This window comes from Oncorhynchus keta, chromosome 3, assembly GCF_023373465.1.
Source record: "Oncorhynchus keta strain PuntledgeMale-10-30-2019 chromosome 3, Oket_V2, whole genome shotgun sequence".
Classification (NCBI taxonomy): domain Eukaryota; kingdom Metazoa; phylum Chordata; class Actinopteri; order Salmoniformes; family Salmonidae; genus Oncorhynchus; species Oncorhynchus keta.
This window is the reverse complement of record NC_068423.1, coordinates 10,197,152-10,214,588: the sequence shown is the minus strand read 5'-3', so window position 1 is coordinate 10,214,588 and position 17,437 is coordinate 10,197,152. Positions and strand designations below refer to the sequence as shown.

The window sequence follows — 17,437 nt, the reverse complement described above, 5'->3', positions numbered from 1 at the left end:
AGATATCCGCCATGTTGTCGAGTCAACAGAAGTCAGAAATAACATTGTAAATATTCACTTACCTTTGATGATCTTCATCAGAATGCACTCCCAGAACCCTAGTTCCACAATAAATGTTTGATTTGTTCGATAAAGTCCATAATTTATGTCCAAATACCTCCTTTTTGTTCACGCGTTCAGCCCAGTAATCCAAATGCTCAATGCACGATTGCTTAGTTCAGCCGAAAAGTAAAAACAGTTATTACAGTTCGTAGAAACATGTCAATCGATGTATAGAATCAATCTTTAGGATGTTTTTATCATGATTCTTCAATAATGTTCCAACTGGAGAATTCCTTTGTCTTCAGAAATGCAATGGAACTCAAGCTAACTCTCACGTGAACGCGCATGACCAGCTCATGCCACTCTGCCAGACCTCTGACTCAATCCCCTCTCATTCCCCCCTCCTTCACAGTAGAAGCATCAAACAAGGTTCTAAAGACAGTTGACATCTAGTGGAAGCTTTAGGAAGTGCAATTTGACCCCATAGACACTGTATATTTGATAGGCAAAGAGTTGAAAACCGACAAACCTCAGATTTCCCACTTCCTGGTTGGATTTTGTTCTCAGGTTTTTGCCTGCCATATGAGTTCTGTTATACTCACAGACATCATTCAAACAGTTTTAGAAACGTCAGAGTGCTTTCTATCCAAATCTACTAATAATATGCATATATTAGCAACTGGGCCTGAGTAGCATGCAGTTTACTGTGGGCACCTTATTCATCCAAGCTACTCAATACTGCCCCCAGCCATAACAAGTTAAGCCACTTTACCACATCATTGGAAGTATGCTTTGGGTTATTGTTCATTTGGAAGACCCATTTGCGACCAAGCTTCAACTTCCTGACTGATGTCTTGAGATGCTGCTTCAATATATCCACAATATTTTCCTCCCTTATGGTGCCATCTATTTTGTGAAGTGCACCAGTCCCTCCTGCAGCAAAGCACCCCCACAACATGATGCTGCCACCCCCGTGCTTCACGGTTGGGATGGTGTTCTTCAGCTTGCAAGCATCCCCCTTTTTCCTCCAAACATAACGACTGTCATTATGGCCAAAAAGTTATATTTTGTTTCATCAGACCAGAGGACATTTCTCCAAAAAGTACGACCTTTGTCCCCATGTGCAGTTGTAAACCGTAGTCTGGCTTTTTTTATGGTGAGTTTAGAGCAGTGGCTTCTTCCTTGCTGAGCGGCCTTTCAGGTTATGTCGATATGGGACTCGTTTTACTGTGGATATAGATACTTGTGTACCTGTTTTCCTCCAGCATCTTCACAAGGTCCTTTGCTGTTGTTCTGGGATTTATTTGCACTTTTCGCACCAAAGTACGTTCATCTCTAGGAGACAGAACGCGTCTCCTTCCTGAGCGGTATGACGGCTGCGTGGTCCCATGCTGTTTATACTTGCGTGCTATTTGTACAGATGAACGTAGCACCATCAGGCGTTTGGAAATTGCTCCCAAGAATGAACCAGACTTGTGGAGGTCTACAATTTTTTTCTGAGGTCTTGACTGATTTCTTTTGATTTTCCCCATGATGTCAAGCAAAGAGGCACTGAGATTGAGGTTAGGCCTTGAAATACATCCACAGGTACACCTCCAATTGACTCAAATTATGTGAATTAGTCTATCAGAAGCTTCTAAAGCCATGACATCATTTTATGGAATTTTCCAAGCTGTTTAAAGGCACAGTCAACTTAGTGTAAACTTCTGACCCACTAGAATTGTGATACAGTGAATTATGAGTGAAACAATCTGTCTGTAAACAATTGTTGGAAATATTACTTGTGTCATGCACAAAGTAGATGTCCTAACCGACTTGCCAAAACTATAGTTTGATAACATGACATTTGTGGAGTGGTTGAAAAATGAGTTTTAATGACTCCGACCTAAGTGTATGTAAAATTCCAACTTCAACTGTATATACACTAATGTTCAATAGTTTGGGGCCACTTAGAAATGTCTTTGTTTTTGAAAGAAAAACACGTTTTTTTTTGTCCATAAAAATAACATCAAATTGATCCGAAATACAGTTAATGTTGTAAATGACATTAACCCGGAAGCCAGCCGCACCAATGTGTCGGAGGAAACACCGTGCACCTGGCTACCTTGGTTAGCGCGCACTGCGCCCGGCCCGCAACAGGAGTCGCTGGTGCGCGATGACATTTACATTTAAGTCATTTAGCAGACGCTCTTATCCAGAGCAACTTACAAATTGGTGCATTCACCTTATGACATCCAGTGGAGCAGTCACTTTACAATAGTGCATCTAAATCTTAAAAGGGGGGGGGGGGTGAGAAGGATTACTTATCCTATCCTAGGTATTCCTTAAAGAGGTGGGGTTTCAGGTGTCTCCGGAAGGTGGTGATTGACTCCGCTGATGAGACAAGGACATCCCTACCGGCCAAGCCCTCCCTAACCCAGACGACCCTAGGCCAATTGTGCGTCGCCCCACGGACCTCCCGGTCGCATGAACCCAGAGTCTCTGATGGCACAGCTGGCGCTGCAGTACAGCGCCCTTAACCACTGCGCCACCCGGGAGGCCCCGGAAATGGCCGATTTTTTTAAAATGGAATATCTACATAGGCGTACAGAGGCCCATTATCATCAACCAACACTCCTGTGTTCCAATGGCACGTTGTATTAGCTAATGCAAGTTAATCATTTTAAAAGGCTGAAAACTTAGGCTGATTAAAGAAGCAATAAAACTGGCCTTCTTTAGACTAGTTGAGTATCTGGAGCATCAGCATTTGTGGGTTTGATTACAGGCTCAAAATGGCCAGAAACAGGACAAATACATTAGTGTCTAATTTGAGAAACAGACACCACACAAGTCCTCAACTGGCAGCTTCATTAAATAGTACCCGCAAAACACTGGTCTCAACGTCAACAGTGAAGAGGCAACTCTGGGATTTTTGTTCTTCTGTCCAGTGTCTGTGTTCCTTTGCCCATCTTAATATTTTATTTTTATTGACCAGTCTGAGATATGGCATTTGCTTTGCAACTCTGCCTAGAAGGCCAACATCCTGGAGTTGCCTCTCACTGTTGACGTTGAGACTGGTGTTTTGCGGGTACTATTTAACAAAGCTGCCAGTTGAGGACATGTTTGGAGTCTGTTTCTCAAACTAGACACTGTAATGTACTTGTCCTCTTGCTCAGTTATGCACTGGGGCCTCCCACGCCTCTTTATTTCCTGGTTATAGCTAGTTTGCGCTGTTCTGTGAAGGGAGTAGTACACGGCGTTGTACAAGATATTCAGTTTCTTGACAATTTCTCGCATGGAATAGCCTTCATTTCTCAGAACAAGAATAGACTGACAAGTCTGATGGAGTGGCCATCACAAAGCCCTGACCTCAATCCTATAGAAGATTTGTGGGCAGAACTGAAAAAGCATGTGCGAGCAAGGAGGCCTACAAACCTGACTCAGTTACACCAGCTCTGTCTGTCAGGAGGAATGGGCCAAAATTCACCCCACTTATTGTGGGAAGCTTGTGGAAGGCTACCCAAAAGTTAAACAATGTTTAAGGCAATGCTACCGAATACTAATTGATTGTATGTAAACTTCTGACCCACTGGGAATGTGATGAAAGAAATAAAAGCAGAAATAAGTCATTCTCTAAAATATTATTCTGACATTTCATATTCTTGAAGTAAATGTGAAATTGGAATTTTTACTTGGATTAAATGTCAGGAATTGTGGAGACTGAGTTTAAATTTATTTGGCTGAGGTGTATGTATACTTCCGACTTCAACTATATATATATATATATATATATATATATATATATATATATATATATATATATATATATATATATATATATATATATAAATATATATTATAACTGAATATCTCGTGTGTGTGTATATATACACTGCTCAAAAAAATAAAGGGAACACTTAAACAACACAATGTAACTCCAAGTCAATCACACTTCTGTGAAATCAAACTGTCCACTTAGGAAGCAACACTGATTGACAATACATTTCACATGCTGTTGTGCAAATGGAATAGACAACAGGTGGAAATTATAGGCAATTAGAAAGACACCCCCAATAAAGAAGTGGTTCTGCAGGTGGGAACCACAGACCACTTCTCAGTTCCTATGCTTCCTGGCTGATGTTTTGTTCACTTTAGAATGCTGGCGGTGCTTTCACTCTAGTGGTAGCATGAGAAGGAGTCTACAACCCACACAAGTGGCTCAGGTAGTGCAGCTCATCCAGGATGGCACATCAATGCGAGCTGTGGCAAGAAGGTTTGCTGTGTCTGTCAGCGTAGTGTCCAGAGCATGGAGGCGCTACCAGGAGACAGGCCAGTACATCAGGAGACGTGGAGGAGGCCGTAGGAGGGCAACAACCCAGCAGCAGGACCGCTACCTCCGCCTTTGTGCAAGGAGGAGCAGGAGGAGCACTGCCAGAGCCTTGCAAAATGACCTCCAGCAGGCCACAAATGTGCATGTGTCTGCTCAAACGGTCAGAAACAGACTCCATGAGGGTGGTATGAGGGCCCGACGTCCACAGGTGGGGGTTGTGCTTACAGCCCAACACCGTGCAGGACGTTTGGCATTTGCCAGAGAACACCAAGATTGGCAAATTTGCCACTGGCGCCCTGTGCTCTTCACAGATCAAAGCAGGTTCACACTGAGCACATGTGACAGGCGTGACAGTCTGGAGACGCCGTGGAGAATGTTCTGCTGCCTGCAACATCCTCCAGCATGACCGGTTTGGCGGTGGGTCAGTCATGGTGTGGGGTGGCATTTCTTTGAGGGGCCGCACAGCCTTCCATGTGCTTGCCAGAGGTAGCCTGACTGCCATTAGGTACCGAGAGGAGATCCTCAGACCCCTTGTGAGACCATATGCTGGTGCGGTTGGCCCTGGGTTCCTCCTAATGCAAGACAATGCATAGACCCCATGTGGCTGGTGTGTCAGCAGTTCCTGCAAGAGGAAGGCATTGATGCTATGGACTGGCCCGCCCGTTCCCCAGACCTGAATCCAATTGAGCACATCTGGGACATCATGTCTCGCTCCATCCACCAACGCCACGTTGCACCACAGACTGTCCAGGAGTTGGCGGATGCTTTATTCCAGGTCTGGGAGGAGATCCCTCAGGAGACCATCCGCCACCTCATCAGGAGCATGCCCAGGCAGGTCATACAGGTCATACAGGCACGCGGAGGCCCCACACACTACTGAGCCTCATTTTGACTTGTTTTAAGGACATTACATCAAAGTTGGATCAGCCTGTAGTGTGGTTTTCCACTTTAATTTTTAGTGTGACTCCAAATCCAGACCTCCATGGGTTGATAAATTTGATTTCCAATGATCATTTTTGTGTGATTTTGTTGTCAGCACATTCAACTATGGAAAGAAAAAAGTATTTAATAAGAATATTTCATTCATTCAGATCTAGGATGTGTTATTTTAGTGTTCCCTTTATTTTTTTGAGCAGTATGTATGTATGTATGTGTATATATATATATTTATTTGTGGTAACACAATATTTTTATATATACTGTTTTCTTTACTTTATATAAGAGTCTTAGACATCACACACAATAGAACAGTATTTTAAAAGACAATACCACACATTATTGTAACATTTGTATTATTTATTATTATTTTCATGCACACTCACTGTTTGGCTTGAAAGTGACAACTCCACGAACAGCTGCTTTCCTTTCAGCAGTATGATATAATAGCAATATAATAGCAATATTTTAATACACCTGTATAAAATTAATTTAAGTACATGTACCAGAAGCGAGCAGATTATTGAATGTTTATGGTGTTTACTTTATGTCTGTTGGGCAAATCTGAAATCATCAATGTCCTGAGGTCTGAAGATCTGAAAATAGTCTTCTTTTAATACAATTTGCCATTAAACACCCTTTGGTGGTTTGGATAGAATTAATTAACGTGCAATTTTGTGCATACGTACACTGCACTTGACAACATTGAGTTCTCAAGATAAAGGTAGACCTAAATCTCTTTTTTAATATTAAGAATAATATAAACAATATGCAGGAAGTATATGTTATTACATACTGTAAGTGCACTAAGAACAAAACATGTCAAGATCCAGCTTGATCTTTTCCTAAACAGGGTGTTTTCATGGAGTTTTGCTGAGGAAATTCCAGGTCAAACAAGCCTTCAAGCACACTTTGGAGTAATTGGCTTACTACAACATGTCTACTAAAATGACAAATTCACTACAGCTCAGTGTTTCCCCTAGGAGTTTGTTCAGCAGTGGTGGTAGAGTTAGCTGTTTTTAGGATTTTTAAAATGTTGAATATAATTGTTTTAAGTGGTGGCCATGGTTTAGCAGCGGCGGTGCACTGCATATAGGAGAAACACTGCAGTTTATGGTTTTAAAACTGACGTACATACACTATATACAAAAGTATGTGGACACGCCTTCAAATGAGTGGATTTGGTTATTTCAGTCACACCCGTTGCTGACAATTTTATAAAATCAAGCACACAATAATGCAATAGACAGACATTGGCAGTAGAATGGCCTTGCTGAAGAGCTCAGTGACTTTCAACGTGGCACCAGCATAGGATGCCACATTTCCAACAAGTTAGTTCGTCAAATGTTTGTCCTGCTAGAGCTGCCCCGGTCAACTGTAAATTATGTTATTGTGAAGTGGAAACATCTAGGAGCAACAATGGCTCAGCTGTGAAGTGGTAGGCCACACATGCTCACAGAACGGGACCACCGAGTGCTGAAGGACATAGTGAGTAAAAACTGTCTGTCCTCAGTTGCAACACTCACTACCGAGTTCCAAACTGCCTCTGGAAGCCACGTCAGCACGATAACTGTTTTTCTCGGGAGCTTCATGAAATGGGTTTCCCCCATGGCCGAGCAGCCACACACAAGCCTAAGATCAACATGCTCAATGCCAAGCGTCGGCTGGAGTGGTGTAAAGCTCGCCGCCATTGGATTGCGGGGAATAATGGTCTGGGGCTGTTTTTCATGGTTCGGGCTAGGCCCCTTAGTTCCAGCGAAGGGAAATGTTAACACTACAGCATACAATGACATTCTAGACAATTTTCTGCTTCCAATTCTCTGCTTCCAACTTTATTCAACAGTTTGGGGAAGGCCCTTTCCTGTTTCAGCATGTCATTGCCCCCGTGCACAAAGCAAGGTCCATACAGTAATAGTTTGTCGAGATCGTTGTGGAAGAACTTGACTGGCCTGCACAGAGCCCTGACCTCAACCCCATCGAACACATTTGGGATGATTTGGAATGCCAATTGAGAGCCAGGCCTAATCGCCAGGCCAACATCAGTGCCCAACCTCACTGATGCTCTTGTGGCTGAATGGAAGCAAGTCCCCGCAGCAATGTTCCAACATCTAGTGGAAAGCCTTCCCAGACGAGTGGAGCCTGTAATAGCAGCAAAAGAGGGATCAACTCAATATTAATACCCATGATTTTTGAATGAGATGTTCAACGAGCAGGTGTCCACATACTTTTGGCCATGTTGTGTATCATTCATATTTTTTTTTAGATTTAGCGATGTGTTAGCTGGATGTTTTATGGAGACACTATCCTTGCATCAAGGAGCGTTACTCAGTCCAGGGAAAAATTTGAGTTCCACTGGTCGTTGTAAATGATGAAGCCATGAAGTTCAAAGATGTAGAACTGTACAACAGTGAAATCATGTTAGTCCAGCACAGGTAGAGCCACAACAAAACATGTGTCTTCTGTAGAGTAAATAATTGAGGCACCTGTTTGGGTGAAAATATGCAGAGACTGTCAGAGCATTGTCTATTCTTCACCCTGTTAGGTTCAAGAGTCAGGGCTCGGGGGCTCAGCAGGGCGACTCCACATAGTCATTGTCGAGGCGTGGGTGGAAGTTCGACGCCAGCGAGCGGCTGATGACAATGACCCGGGGTGTGAGGCAGTCGTCGCGGCGATGCAGGATGTTCCAGATGAGCATGGCAGCGGCGAGCGTGGCCAATAAGCAGGCGGCGATGTCTACGTAGCACGAGTAGGACAGGTGTGTGTACGGGCCAATCCGGTAGAACGTCACCAAGCCGATCACCAGCACAAAACCTGGGGAGGGAGAGCATTAGGGAAGGGTTAATTCAATGAGGCCTTAATCATTCAAACCAGAGAGAGACAAATATCTTGTGTATTTGGTCTCCAGCTCAAACAATTGAATCAATTGAATTTCTTTTAACGGTGCCGTTGATGGAGAGGTTGCCAACTCTACTAAAATCCTCACGATTCATTCTTGTCAACATTTACAATATAGCAATCACAGGTAGAGGGGCAATAAAAATCTATTGGGGATAATCAGTTGCTGGCATGAATATAGGAAGCCTCATGACCCTTGGTCCCTGTTATTATATTGAGTATGACCATATAATAGTAGGAACATTTTATACAGGTAGATCATGCTGCATATTGGCCTGCTGTGCTTAGAAATTCACTGAGCCTTTAAGCCCAGAAGGGCCTCTGCTTGTGGTCTTTGAATTCTAAAGGTTTCCTATCTGGGAAGACTACTGAGATTTCAGCATCAAAGGACGCACGCAAGGAAACCGTCCTTCTCAGAAAAGCTATCCAAATAAGTTTGAAAGCCGTTCTCATGTGTTATTGATGTAATGTTAAAACCTATTGCTGTAACTTGCATCACCATGATCGGGGGAAGATTGCAAAAAATGAGAGGAGCCATTTATATCACCGTTCCATCAACAAACGTTAATCAAGATACAATCCGCATTAAGGGAAACAGCGCCACTGTTCGCCACCCCAACGCCTTTGTTATTGTTTTGTTGGTGAAAACAAAGGAGAGGCGCATTGGGCAGCGTGGTAAAACAAATAAAATGCTGTGAATATTCTGCTGTCCTATCGCAATGTGCATTGATGTCAGAGGGGGAAAACTGTGTTTGTTTTTTGCAACTTCTTTGTTGTTGTATTATCCAAAACGGATGTGGCACTTTCACCAGTTAAAGTTTTCAGCTCTACGGTTTGGATATTTATTGGTGAAAAAAACCAAGGTGGGGAATTTACCCCTGTTCCCCCAACCAGCCCTGTCCCCCTCCCCCACAAAGTATGATGACAACATTTGATTTGTAACCAAAATGAACCATCGCCCACAATGGATTGATCACTAGCCTAGATCTCAATGAGGAACTCCATTTCCCAGACTTAAGTGATGACTGGAGCCAGTCAATAGTTCAACAATAACACTCGTTTGGAAGCATGTCCGATCAACAGTTGGTATAAATAAAGGCACCAAAAATACTTGCTGGAAAAGGGGATGTTGGTCCGTTAGGATATGAATCAGTCAGTTTCCTGTGGCTGGCCAGTGACGGTGCCGGACAAACGTTATTTAAATGTTGTGTGAGAGTTTGGCTGTGTATGGTTCTCTCTGTATGGCTGATTCCGATCCATAAGCCTGTCTTTGTTTATGGGAGTTTGACGCTAGGTAATTATATATGCCTGTGTGTGATTTAATATGCGTGTGTTTGTTTGTGTTTCTTATGTGTCTGCATTTGAGTATTTAACTTGCGTGCAAGTGATTGTCTGGCCATCTGCGTGTTTAACCTGCTTGACTCACATTATTAAAAAATAATCCTAAAGCCTCTCTCCTCCCCAGTCCCCGGGCTCCAGGCTATGTGAGCTGTTTGAATGGCTTCTTTTTTTGTTTGTTGGCACATTCTTATCTGTCGGGCTTCCTTCCCCTTTTTCCTCTTTCCATCCTTCCTTCCTTCCCTTCTCTCCACACCCCCCCGCTTCAGGTTAGCATATGGGGATGTTTGACACAGTCAGCCTGTCAACAACTTTCCTGAAAGACACTGACTGAACCCATTCTTATCTCATTGCAATTAAACTAGGTCCTGGAAATTCACTGAGCTTACTGCTTCCTGCTTGTCCTTCCAATGAATCTATTATCATTCTTAAACTAGGACAACTAGTAGTCATGGCATACCTGAATGACTTAGCACTATTCAATGAATAGAGAATGATTGGTATGACCACCAGCCCACTAAATGCCCTCAGCTTAATCTGCGGTGCACTCAACTGTGCTGTGAAGTCACCCACAAGCCTAAGAGGTCCCCGTGTTCAAATTCCTTGACTTTTTAAGCCTATCGCTTTTGGCTCGCCTTTCTCTTCCTCCAGAAAGAAGCACATATTTCCCTTGGTATTGTTCTTTCTGGAGATAGCATTGCCCCGTTGCGTATGGGAGACACAATAGCCAAGGCCACAGTTTGGACGTGGTGCCAGCTGTGCCCCCCCCTGAAATTCACATCTCAAACCCACGTGAATCTCTAACCCTTCACCTTTGATCCTCTGATCCTCACGCAGAGCTCTCTCCATTCCGTCGCACATTCCTGAGCCCGTCAATCTCAGGGGTTGAAAACAGGCCAGTGTTACACTCAGCCACAGCTCAGCCCTGCTGCTGAACCCAGTGTTGAGATATCGCTGGTTGGAATTGGATATTGTTATCCCACCGTCTGCATGTGATAGCTGAGTTTTTTTGGCACATCCCGAAAACAGAGCATTCTTTCCCGAGAAAGACTGGCTGCTCGTAAATATAACTCCCATTCACAGCGGAGAGAGAGAGAGGCCCATTCACTGGCTCTCAGTGGGGGAGGAAAGGAACTGCTGAGCGGTGGAGGTCTACTTAACTGGCCCGAACTCAGGAAGTGAAGGCAATGGGGATGATGGGGGAAATCACTAAGTCTGCTGGTGTTCAGTATATTATAAATAATGTCAAGATGTTTTTGTTTTTTTCAGTGGTGGAAATGAAGATTGTGAATTGTCTGACTGGGCTGTGGGACGGTGGATGTGCATTGATTATTCAAATGTAACTGTTAACGGACATTACCCGTGGATTATTGTGAATAACTAACGGGTAACAACCAATCAGCATCCAGGATCCAAACCATCTGTTTTATAATATACTATAGGCTAGTCTTGCCTTTTGAATCATTGTCAATATCCGTCAAATCAGGTCTTGGCTCTGGCTGTTTGTATTTCCATATAGTCTCTTATTTCATGGTTAATATAGTAACAGCTAAATATAACAAGGCAATGAGAAGCCTTGGGAACACTGAAACCTAGGAACCATTGTTATCTCTACTGCCTTGGAAGTCCTCACCAAGTCATCTATATTCTGCTCACTCTTGATGTCCAAATATGGTCTCGTCTTCATATAGTGGCACATGAGTACAAAGGATGATGCATTTTTTTCCCGGCAGCGGGTATTTTTATCTGGGGGAAGTAGGTGCTTCTGTATTTCTCTCACTCATTAGTCATGTCACTGTTCTTATCAATGTCAACATGTGGGTTTATAATAGACGGGCTGTTGTTTTTTAAATTCTTAAAAACTTTTTTTTTTACAGCTACTGACAACCGTCCTAAATATCCATCTATACCTAATTATTCTGCCGTTGTGTAAACATCTCACACATTGATGAGACAAGTCCTTGTGTGCCAAACAATCGTTTGGCTCAGCGTGTTCTTTTGGAAGGGGATGATTTGGGTGGGTCCCGCCTAAGACCTTCAGATAAGAGTCCCAGCGATGCGTGGCCGAAGAAGCTAGCATTTTTATCTCGTGTCGATAGAGGGGACCCCTTTATTTGCTCCTGTTCCTGTGCATTCTTTAAACACAGGCATAAAAGCTAGGCCAAGCTTATCTGGGCGGCAGCTGTTCCCACCCTACGGCGATGTGTATAAAAGGACGTTTTTGTACCGAACAACCCAATACACGCGCGCGCACACACCCTCCCTTCCAGCACACACACACACACTCAGTCCCTGTCGAACTGTCTTTTGCGTCCGCTCCCTTCTCTTTCCTCCACTGCTTGGGGTTTGCATAACAGGTAGTCGCAGGCATTTCCTTGTCCTGAGCAGGGATATCCTGGCGCCCGACAGTCGCTCCCTGGCTCGCTGCAGCTCCGGGCCCGGCCCACCAGACTGCACCGACCACCGGCTATATTTAGCCATCAGACCCTTGGATGCTGCCCCCGCTGTGCCACAATACTGACCGGGTCTGACATCCCTAAACAATAAGATGTGAGCCCGACACAACGTGACAACGTTGGGCACTTGGACAGGGCCATGCCCACACTGCCACACGGCCCTCTGGCTGCCCCCCTCTCCTTTCCATTGCTATTCCTGGTGGTCCTTCTCTTTAATTGACTTTTCAAGAAAATTACATCTTGGAACGATAACAGTTGATCCCTTTTGGGGTATTTGGTTTGTTTAGTCTCTCTGGATTTGTTTGTTTTTTGTTCTCTAGCCAAGCCTCAAAGCTCCATGGGTTTCTCTTATGTGTTGCACTGGGGAACGAGGGACTTTTGTTTCTTAGCAACACACTGTGACCATTTTTAGATCTGAGGAACGTTCAGAAAGTGATGAACACTATTGAACATTTCAAAGTTCAACTCAAGAGTTAGACACTTGCTCGTTCACTTTAGATTCCCCTGTAGTCTCTCTTTTTATCTGGTAGTGCATTGGTGTCTTGCTTTGGGCAGTAGGTGTTTTATAATGTGGTTCCCTAACTCAGAGGTTTTCAACCTACGGCTATGCAGGGGGTCCGCCAATTACTATTATAATAATAATAATAATAATATATGCCATTTATACTTTTTTTGGGGGGGGGTGATGGCAGTGGGGGGGTTGTTAAAAAATATATATATATTTTATGAATATTGCTTGCTGCAACAGAATACCATCGTGGATACCATTTTTATGTCTCTGCGTCCATGCCAAAATCTTGAACTATAGAAAACTCTTAGGCGGGCTGTGTAAGTAGTAAATTTGAGGTTTGAAAAACAATTTCAGTGTCAACTTAAACGACCAAAACTAGATAGAAAGCATGCAGAAAAGATTTTAAACTATATAATTTGTATTATACCATCTTTGAGAACTTACAATCAAATAAAAGATAGACAGTCTGGGACAATTGAACATTTAAAAAAAACAGGCATTCAGAGCACATACCCATTTGATTCTGTTACGTTTGAGCAGAGGAACACAGCATTAGCCATGGCAAAATGCACAGAATACCAGGAAATAAGCTTTAAAACTGCAAAATTCTCTCTCAGCTCCATGCCAAACTATGTAGAATTGCTGAAAATTTGCTTCAAAACTGCAACATTTTCTCAGCTCAGTGGAAAAATGTGTAGAATTGCATAAAATGTGTTTTACAACAGCAACATTTTCTCCCTGCCGCCAAGATGCCTTTGTAGCTAATAGTCTTTACACTTCCTCTTTCCAATGAACTTTGAGGAGGTCAAAATAATGAAACTGTCTTCCAAATCTATTCATTTTAAAATGTTGATTACTTCTCCTTGCCATTATTATTCACCTGATGATAAGACAAGACGTGAATGATCTTTTTGCTTACATATGATGGGGTCCCTGGGTAAGAAAAGTTTGCCTCACTTGTTTAGGTGTATGCTGGTGTTTTCAGGTCTCAACAAGTGTTTCTCTCTGTAGTGTTTGATATTGGATCATTCCATGTGAAAATGAAACCAAAATGTCCATGCATGTTCTATTCCACAGAAAGATCCCTTGAAGAAAGGATTTTTGACATCAACTGTGTTTATCATTTTAGTTTTTTTTATTTTCACATAGAATGACCGACTGTACTTGGCCGTCTGCAGTGTTCATGTCCAGGCTTGTTAGTTTAGTTTTTCCCCCTCTTTTGTAGGTGTTGGATAGACTGCCACATATGGTTGCTTGAAAAAAAAGGAACGTCCTCTCACTGTCAACTGTGTTTATTTTCAGCAAACTTGACATTTGTAAATATTTGTATGAACATAACAAGATTCAACAACTGAGACATAAACTGAACAAGTTCCACAGACATGTGACTAACAGAAATTGAATAATGTGTCCCTGAACAAAGGTGGGGTAAAAATCAAAAGTAACAGTCAGTATCTGGTGTGGCCACCAGCTGCATTAAGTACTGCAGTGCATCTCCTCCTCATGGATTGCACCAGATTTGGCAGTTCTTGCTGTGAGATGTTACCCCACTCTTCCACCAAGGCACCTGCAAGTTCCCAAACATTTCTGGGGGGAATGGCCCAAGCCCTCACCATCCGATCCAACAGGTCCCAGACGTGCTCAATGGGATTGAGATCCGGGCTTTTCGCTGGCCATGGCAGAAAACTGACATTCCTGTCTTGCAGGAAATCACGTACAGAACAAGCAGTATGGCAGGTGACATTTTCATGCTGGAGGGTCATGTCAGGATGAGCCTGCAGGAAGGCTACCACATTGTAACACACAGCGTTGAGATTGACAACAAGCTCAGTCTGATGATGCTGTGACACACCGCCCCAGACCATGGCGGACCCTCCACCTCCAAATTCATCCCGCTCCAGAGTACATGCATCGGTGTAATGCTCATTCCTTCGACGATAAACGCGAATCCGACCATTACCCCTGGTGAGACCGCAACTTGTCAGAGAAGAGCACTTTTTGCCAGTCCCGTCTGGTCCAGCGACGGTGGGTTTGTGTCCATAGGCGACGTTGTTGCCGGTGATGTCTGGTGAGGACCTGCCTTTACAACAGGCCTACAAGCCCTCAGTCCAGCCTTTCTCAGCCTATTGCGGACAGTCTGAGCACTGATGGGGGGGATTGTGCGTTCCTGGTGTAACTCGAGCAGTTGTTGTTGCCATCCAGTACCTGTCCAGCAGGTGTTATGTTCAGATGTACCGATCCTGTATAGGTGTTGTTACACGTGGTCTGCCACTGCGAGGACGATCAGCTGTCTGTCCTGTCTCCCTGTAGCTCTGTCTTAGGCGTCTCACAGTACGGACATTGTAATTTATTGCCCTGGCCACATCTGCAGTCCTCATGCCTCCTTGCAGCATGCGTAAGGCACGTTCACGCAGATGAGGAGGGACCCTGGGCATCTTTCTTTTTGTGTTTTTCAGAGTCAGTAGAAATGCCTCTTTGGTGTCCTAAGTTTTCATAACTGTGACCTTAATTGCCTACCATCTGTAAGCTGTTAGTGTCTTAACGACAGTCCCACAGGTGCATGTTCATTAATTGTTTATGGTTCATTGAGCATGAGAAACAGTGTTTAAACCCTTTACAATGAAGATCTGTCAAGTTATTTGGATTTTTTACAAATTGTCTATGAAAGACAGGGTCCTGAAAAGGGGACTTTTCTTTTTTTGCTGAGTTTATTTGTGCACCATCTCAGAGCCACAGAAACACATTCTGTATACGCTAGTCTACCTTTTTTTGCAAGGGACTGGCAAGCTAGGGTCCTTTCTGCCTCCTTGAATGACCTCTTTTACATTACAACTAATACCTGACAACTGACAAAATCATATACGGCTAACCATCTACTAGACCGCAAACCATCGTCCCCAGAAACAGTGGCGGTCTGTGAACCAGAGGTTGCAGACACTGGGGTAGGCTATATGTAGCTATAAACACTCTGCCCCATGATCTGCGGTTAGTGTATTTAAGCCACATTCTTGGATTCATTATTCTTCAAGAATCAATAAGTAAATAGAAAACATTTGAGCAGATTCCCAGACTATAGCTCTAACTAGGTTGGTATGGTACTCACTGGCCAACTGGAACAGCGCGGCGATGGCCTCCTCCCACCACTGGGAGTCCTGGGTGACGAAGGGCAGCTCCATCAGGCCCAGCAAGAAGATGAGCTGCCCGGCCGTCAGTGCCACCGTAGCCATCAGGTTACACGCTCGCATCATGTCAAACTGCACTGGGGGCAGAGAGAGGGGGATACGTTTCTCGGATGATCTCTCTGGCCAAGACGTCAGTTTTACAGTATGTTTACGGACATATTGATACATTGTTATTGATGGATCCATGTGAGTTGTGCAAGTTTTTAGCTCAAACTATAGACCGAGACACTCCACCTGCTTGACAAGTCACTGGGATGACCTGTTGATTTCAGATTGCTGTGTGTCATACTGTGATATCGAATGAAAGGCTGTTGTCATTACCTTGAAAAAGGAAAGGAGAGCTACACACTCGAGGAGCTCAGATGCAATATTTGAATAACCAACCTAATAACCAACGTTTGGTCATAACCTGACATAACCAGTCAATCAAGCCTTGATAGTAAGAATTCCGAACTACTGTCCCTTTTTTATCGTTGTATGTTATAAATCGGTCCAATACAGCCCTGGCAGCCGTCTGTTCTCACTGAATGAGATTGACCATTTCTGGTTTAATTTGCGTCACATTCCTCAACTGTCAACAACTTGGTTTAGCATCTTGCTGTGTCTGGTTTGGCGATACACATGATCGTTGTTGATCTACATGCAAAAAAGATTACATAACATTCAATTGCTTTATTGCATCGTCAACGATCTGCTGGTCTGGGCTTCATTCTCAGGGCACCTATCTTTTTTATATTGCAGTTTTCCTAGTTTCTGAACTAGGCCTATGTAAAAAAAAATATATATATATGTATATATAATAATAATAATCATAATGAGCCAACATTAAGAAACAGACACGTCATTCCACTTACATTTAACGGTGCTGCGGGACTCTTGGTAGCCTGCATACTCCGAGCCCCAGCCCAGGCCCTCACACGGCCTCTGAGACCCCTGACCTCTCCTATTGGACCCCCCAACACCATGTTCATCCCGGCCTCTCTCTCCTCCAGTCATGACGGGACACATCCTCCACAGCCCCACGCTGCGCTTGCGTCCATCCTCCAGGGCCTGCAGCACCCAGCTGGGGGTGAAGGCCGCCACGTTGTTGAGGACCAGGGACAGCAGGGCCACCGCCACCGCTGCCGTCACCAGCCGCTGCACGGCCATGTGCCGCTGCCCGCCCACCACCGCCACCTCTCCCTCCCCCACCGCCCTCTCGTCGTCCCTCTGGTCCTCTCCTGCACTGCCCTGCCTCTCCTGGGCAGCAACACCAGCGGTGCTCGGTGGCCCCCGGCTCTCCTCCTCTTCTACTGCCAGTCAGCTAGCGGCTAATGCTAACCCCAGGCAGTAACACTGCTGAAGAAAAACAGGAACGTGTTAGCTCAGCATATTGTCGTGTTGTTAGCTCAGCTCATGTTGTTAGCTTCATCCTCATTGAGTTTTTGGGGGTGGAGGTCAGTTGGTTCAGCTTTCCTCCTCGGAATGCACGGTGGGCAGGCGTGGGTTAATCTGGCCGACGTCGAGGTCCATTCCACTGGCTTTGGTGACTGGCTGCAGCTTGGCTCTCGCTCTCGAACCTCGCTCCACTATAGTCTCTTCAACCGCCTCTTTTCCACTGATTTTTATGACCCTTTTTCTCCCCTCGTCTGATTTCTATTTGCTGCCCTCCTCTCCGTTGGTTCTCTGCAGCTGTTTCAAGCTTTTCTCTTCTCTGTGTAGGCGTCTGCCTCCCCCGCTCCCCCAGTTTCTTTCTTTCTTCTGTGTTTTTTTTTCTTCTTCTTCAAAC

The 17,437-nt window shown here is 44.3% G+C and overlaps 2 protein-coding genes across 3 annotated transcripts in view; one reads left to right on the top strand and one right to left on the bottom strand.

Annotated features, from left to right (window-relative positions):
- The window catches only part of ift140 (intraflagellar transport 140 homolog (Chlamydomonas)), a 57,738-nt gene that overhangs the window by 25,323 nt on the left and 14,978 nt on the right, over positions 1-17,437 (top strand). The gene's annotated exons all lie outside the window — the stretch shown is intronic.
- The window catches only part of tmem204 (transmembrane protein 204), a 12,204-nt gene continuing 393 nt past the window's right edge, over positions 5,627-17,437 (bottom strand). Inside the window, exons 1-4 of one of the 2 annotated variants that reach the window (XR_008087640.1) lie at positions 16,524-17,437; positions 15,591-15,746; positions 7,771-8,098; positions 5,627-7,426 (exon numbers count right to left, since the gene is read on the bottom strand). The exon at positions 16,524-17,437 is cut by the window's right edge and continues 393 nt beyond it. Coding sequence is in view for 1 of the 2 variants with exons in the window: in XM_035748190.2 (XP_035604083.1) it covers positions 7,854-8,098; positions 15,591-15,746; positions 16,524-16,818 (696 nt within the window). In the remaining variant the exon portion in view is untranslated. Of the gene's footprint in view, positions 8,099-15,590; positions 15,747-16,523 lie in introns of both variants that reach the window. The other variant, XM_035748190.2, reaches the window with a different exon arrangement.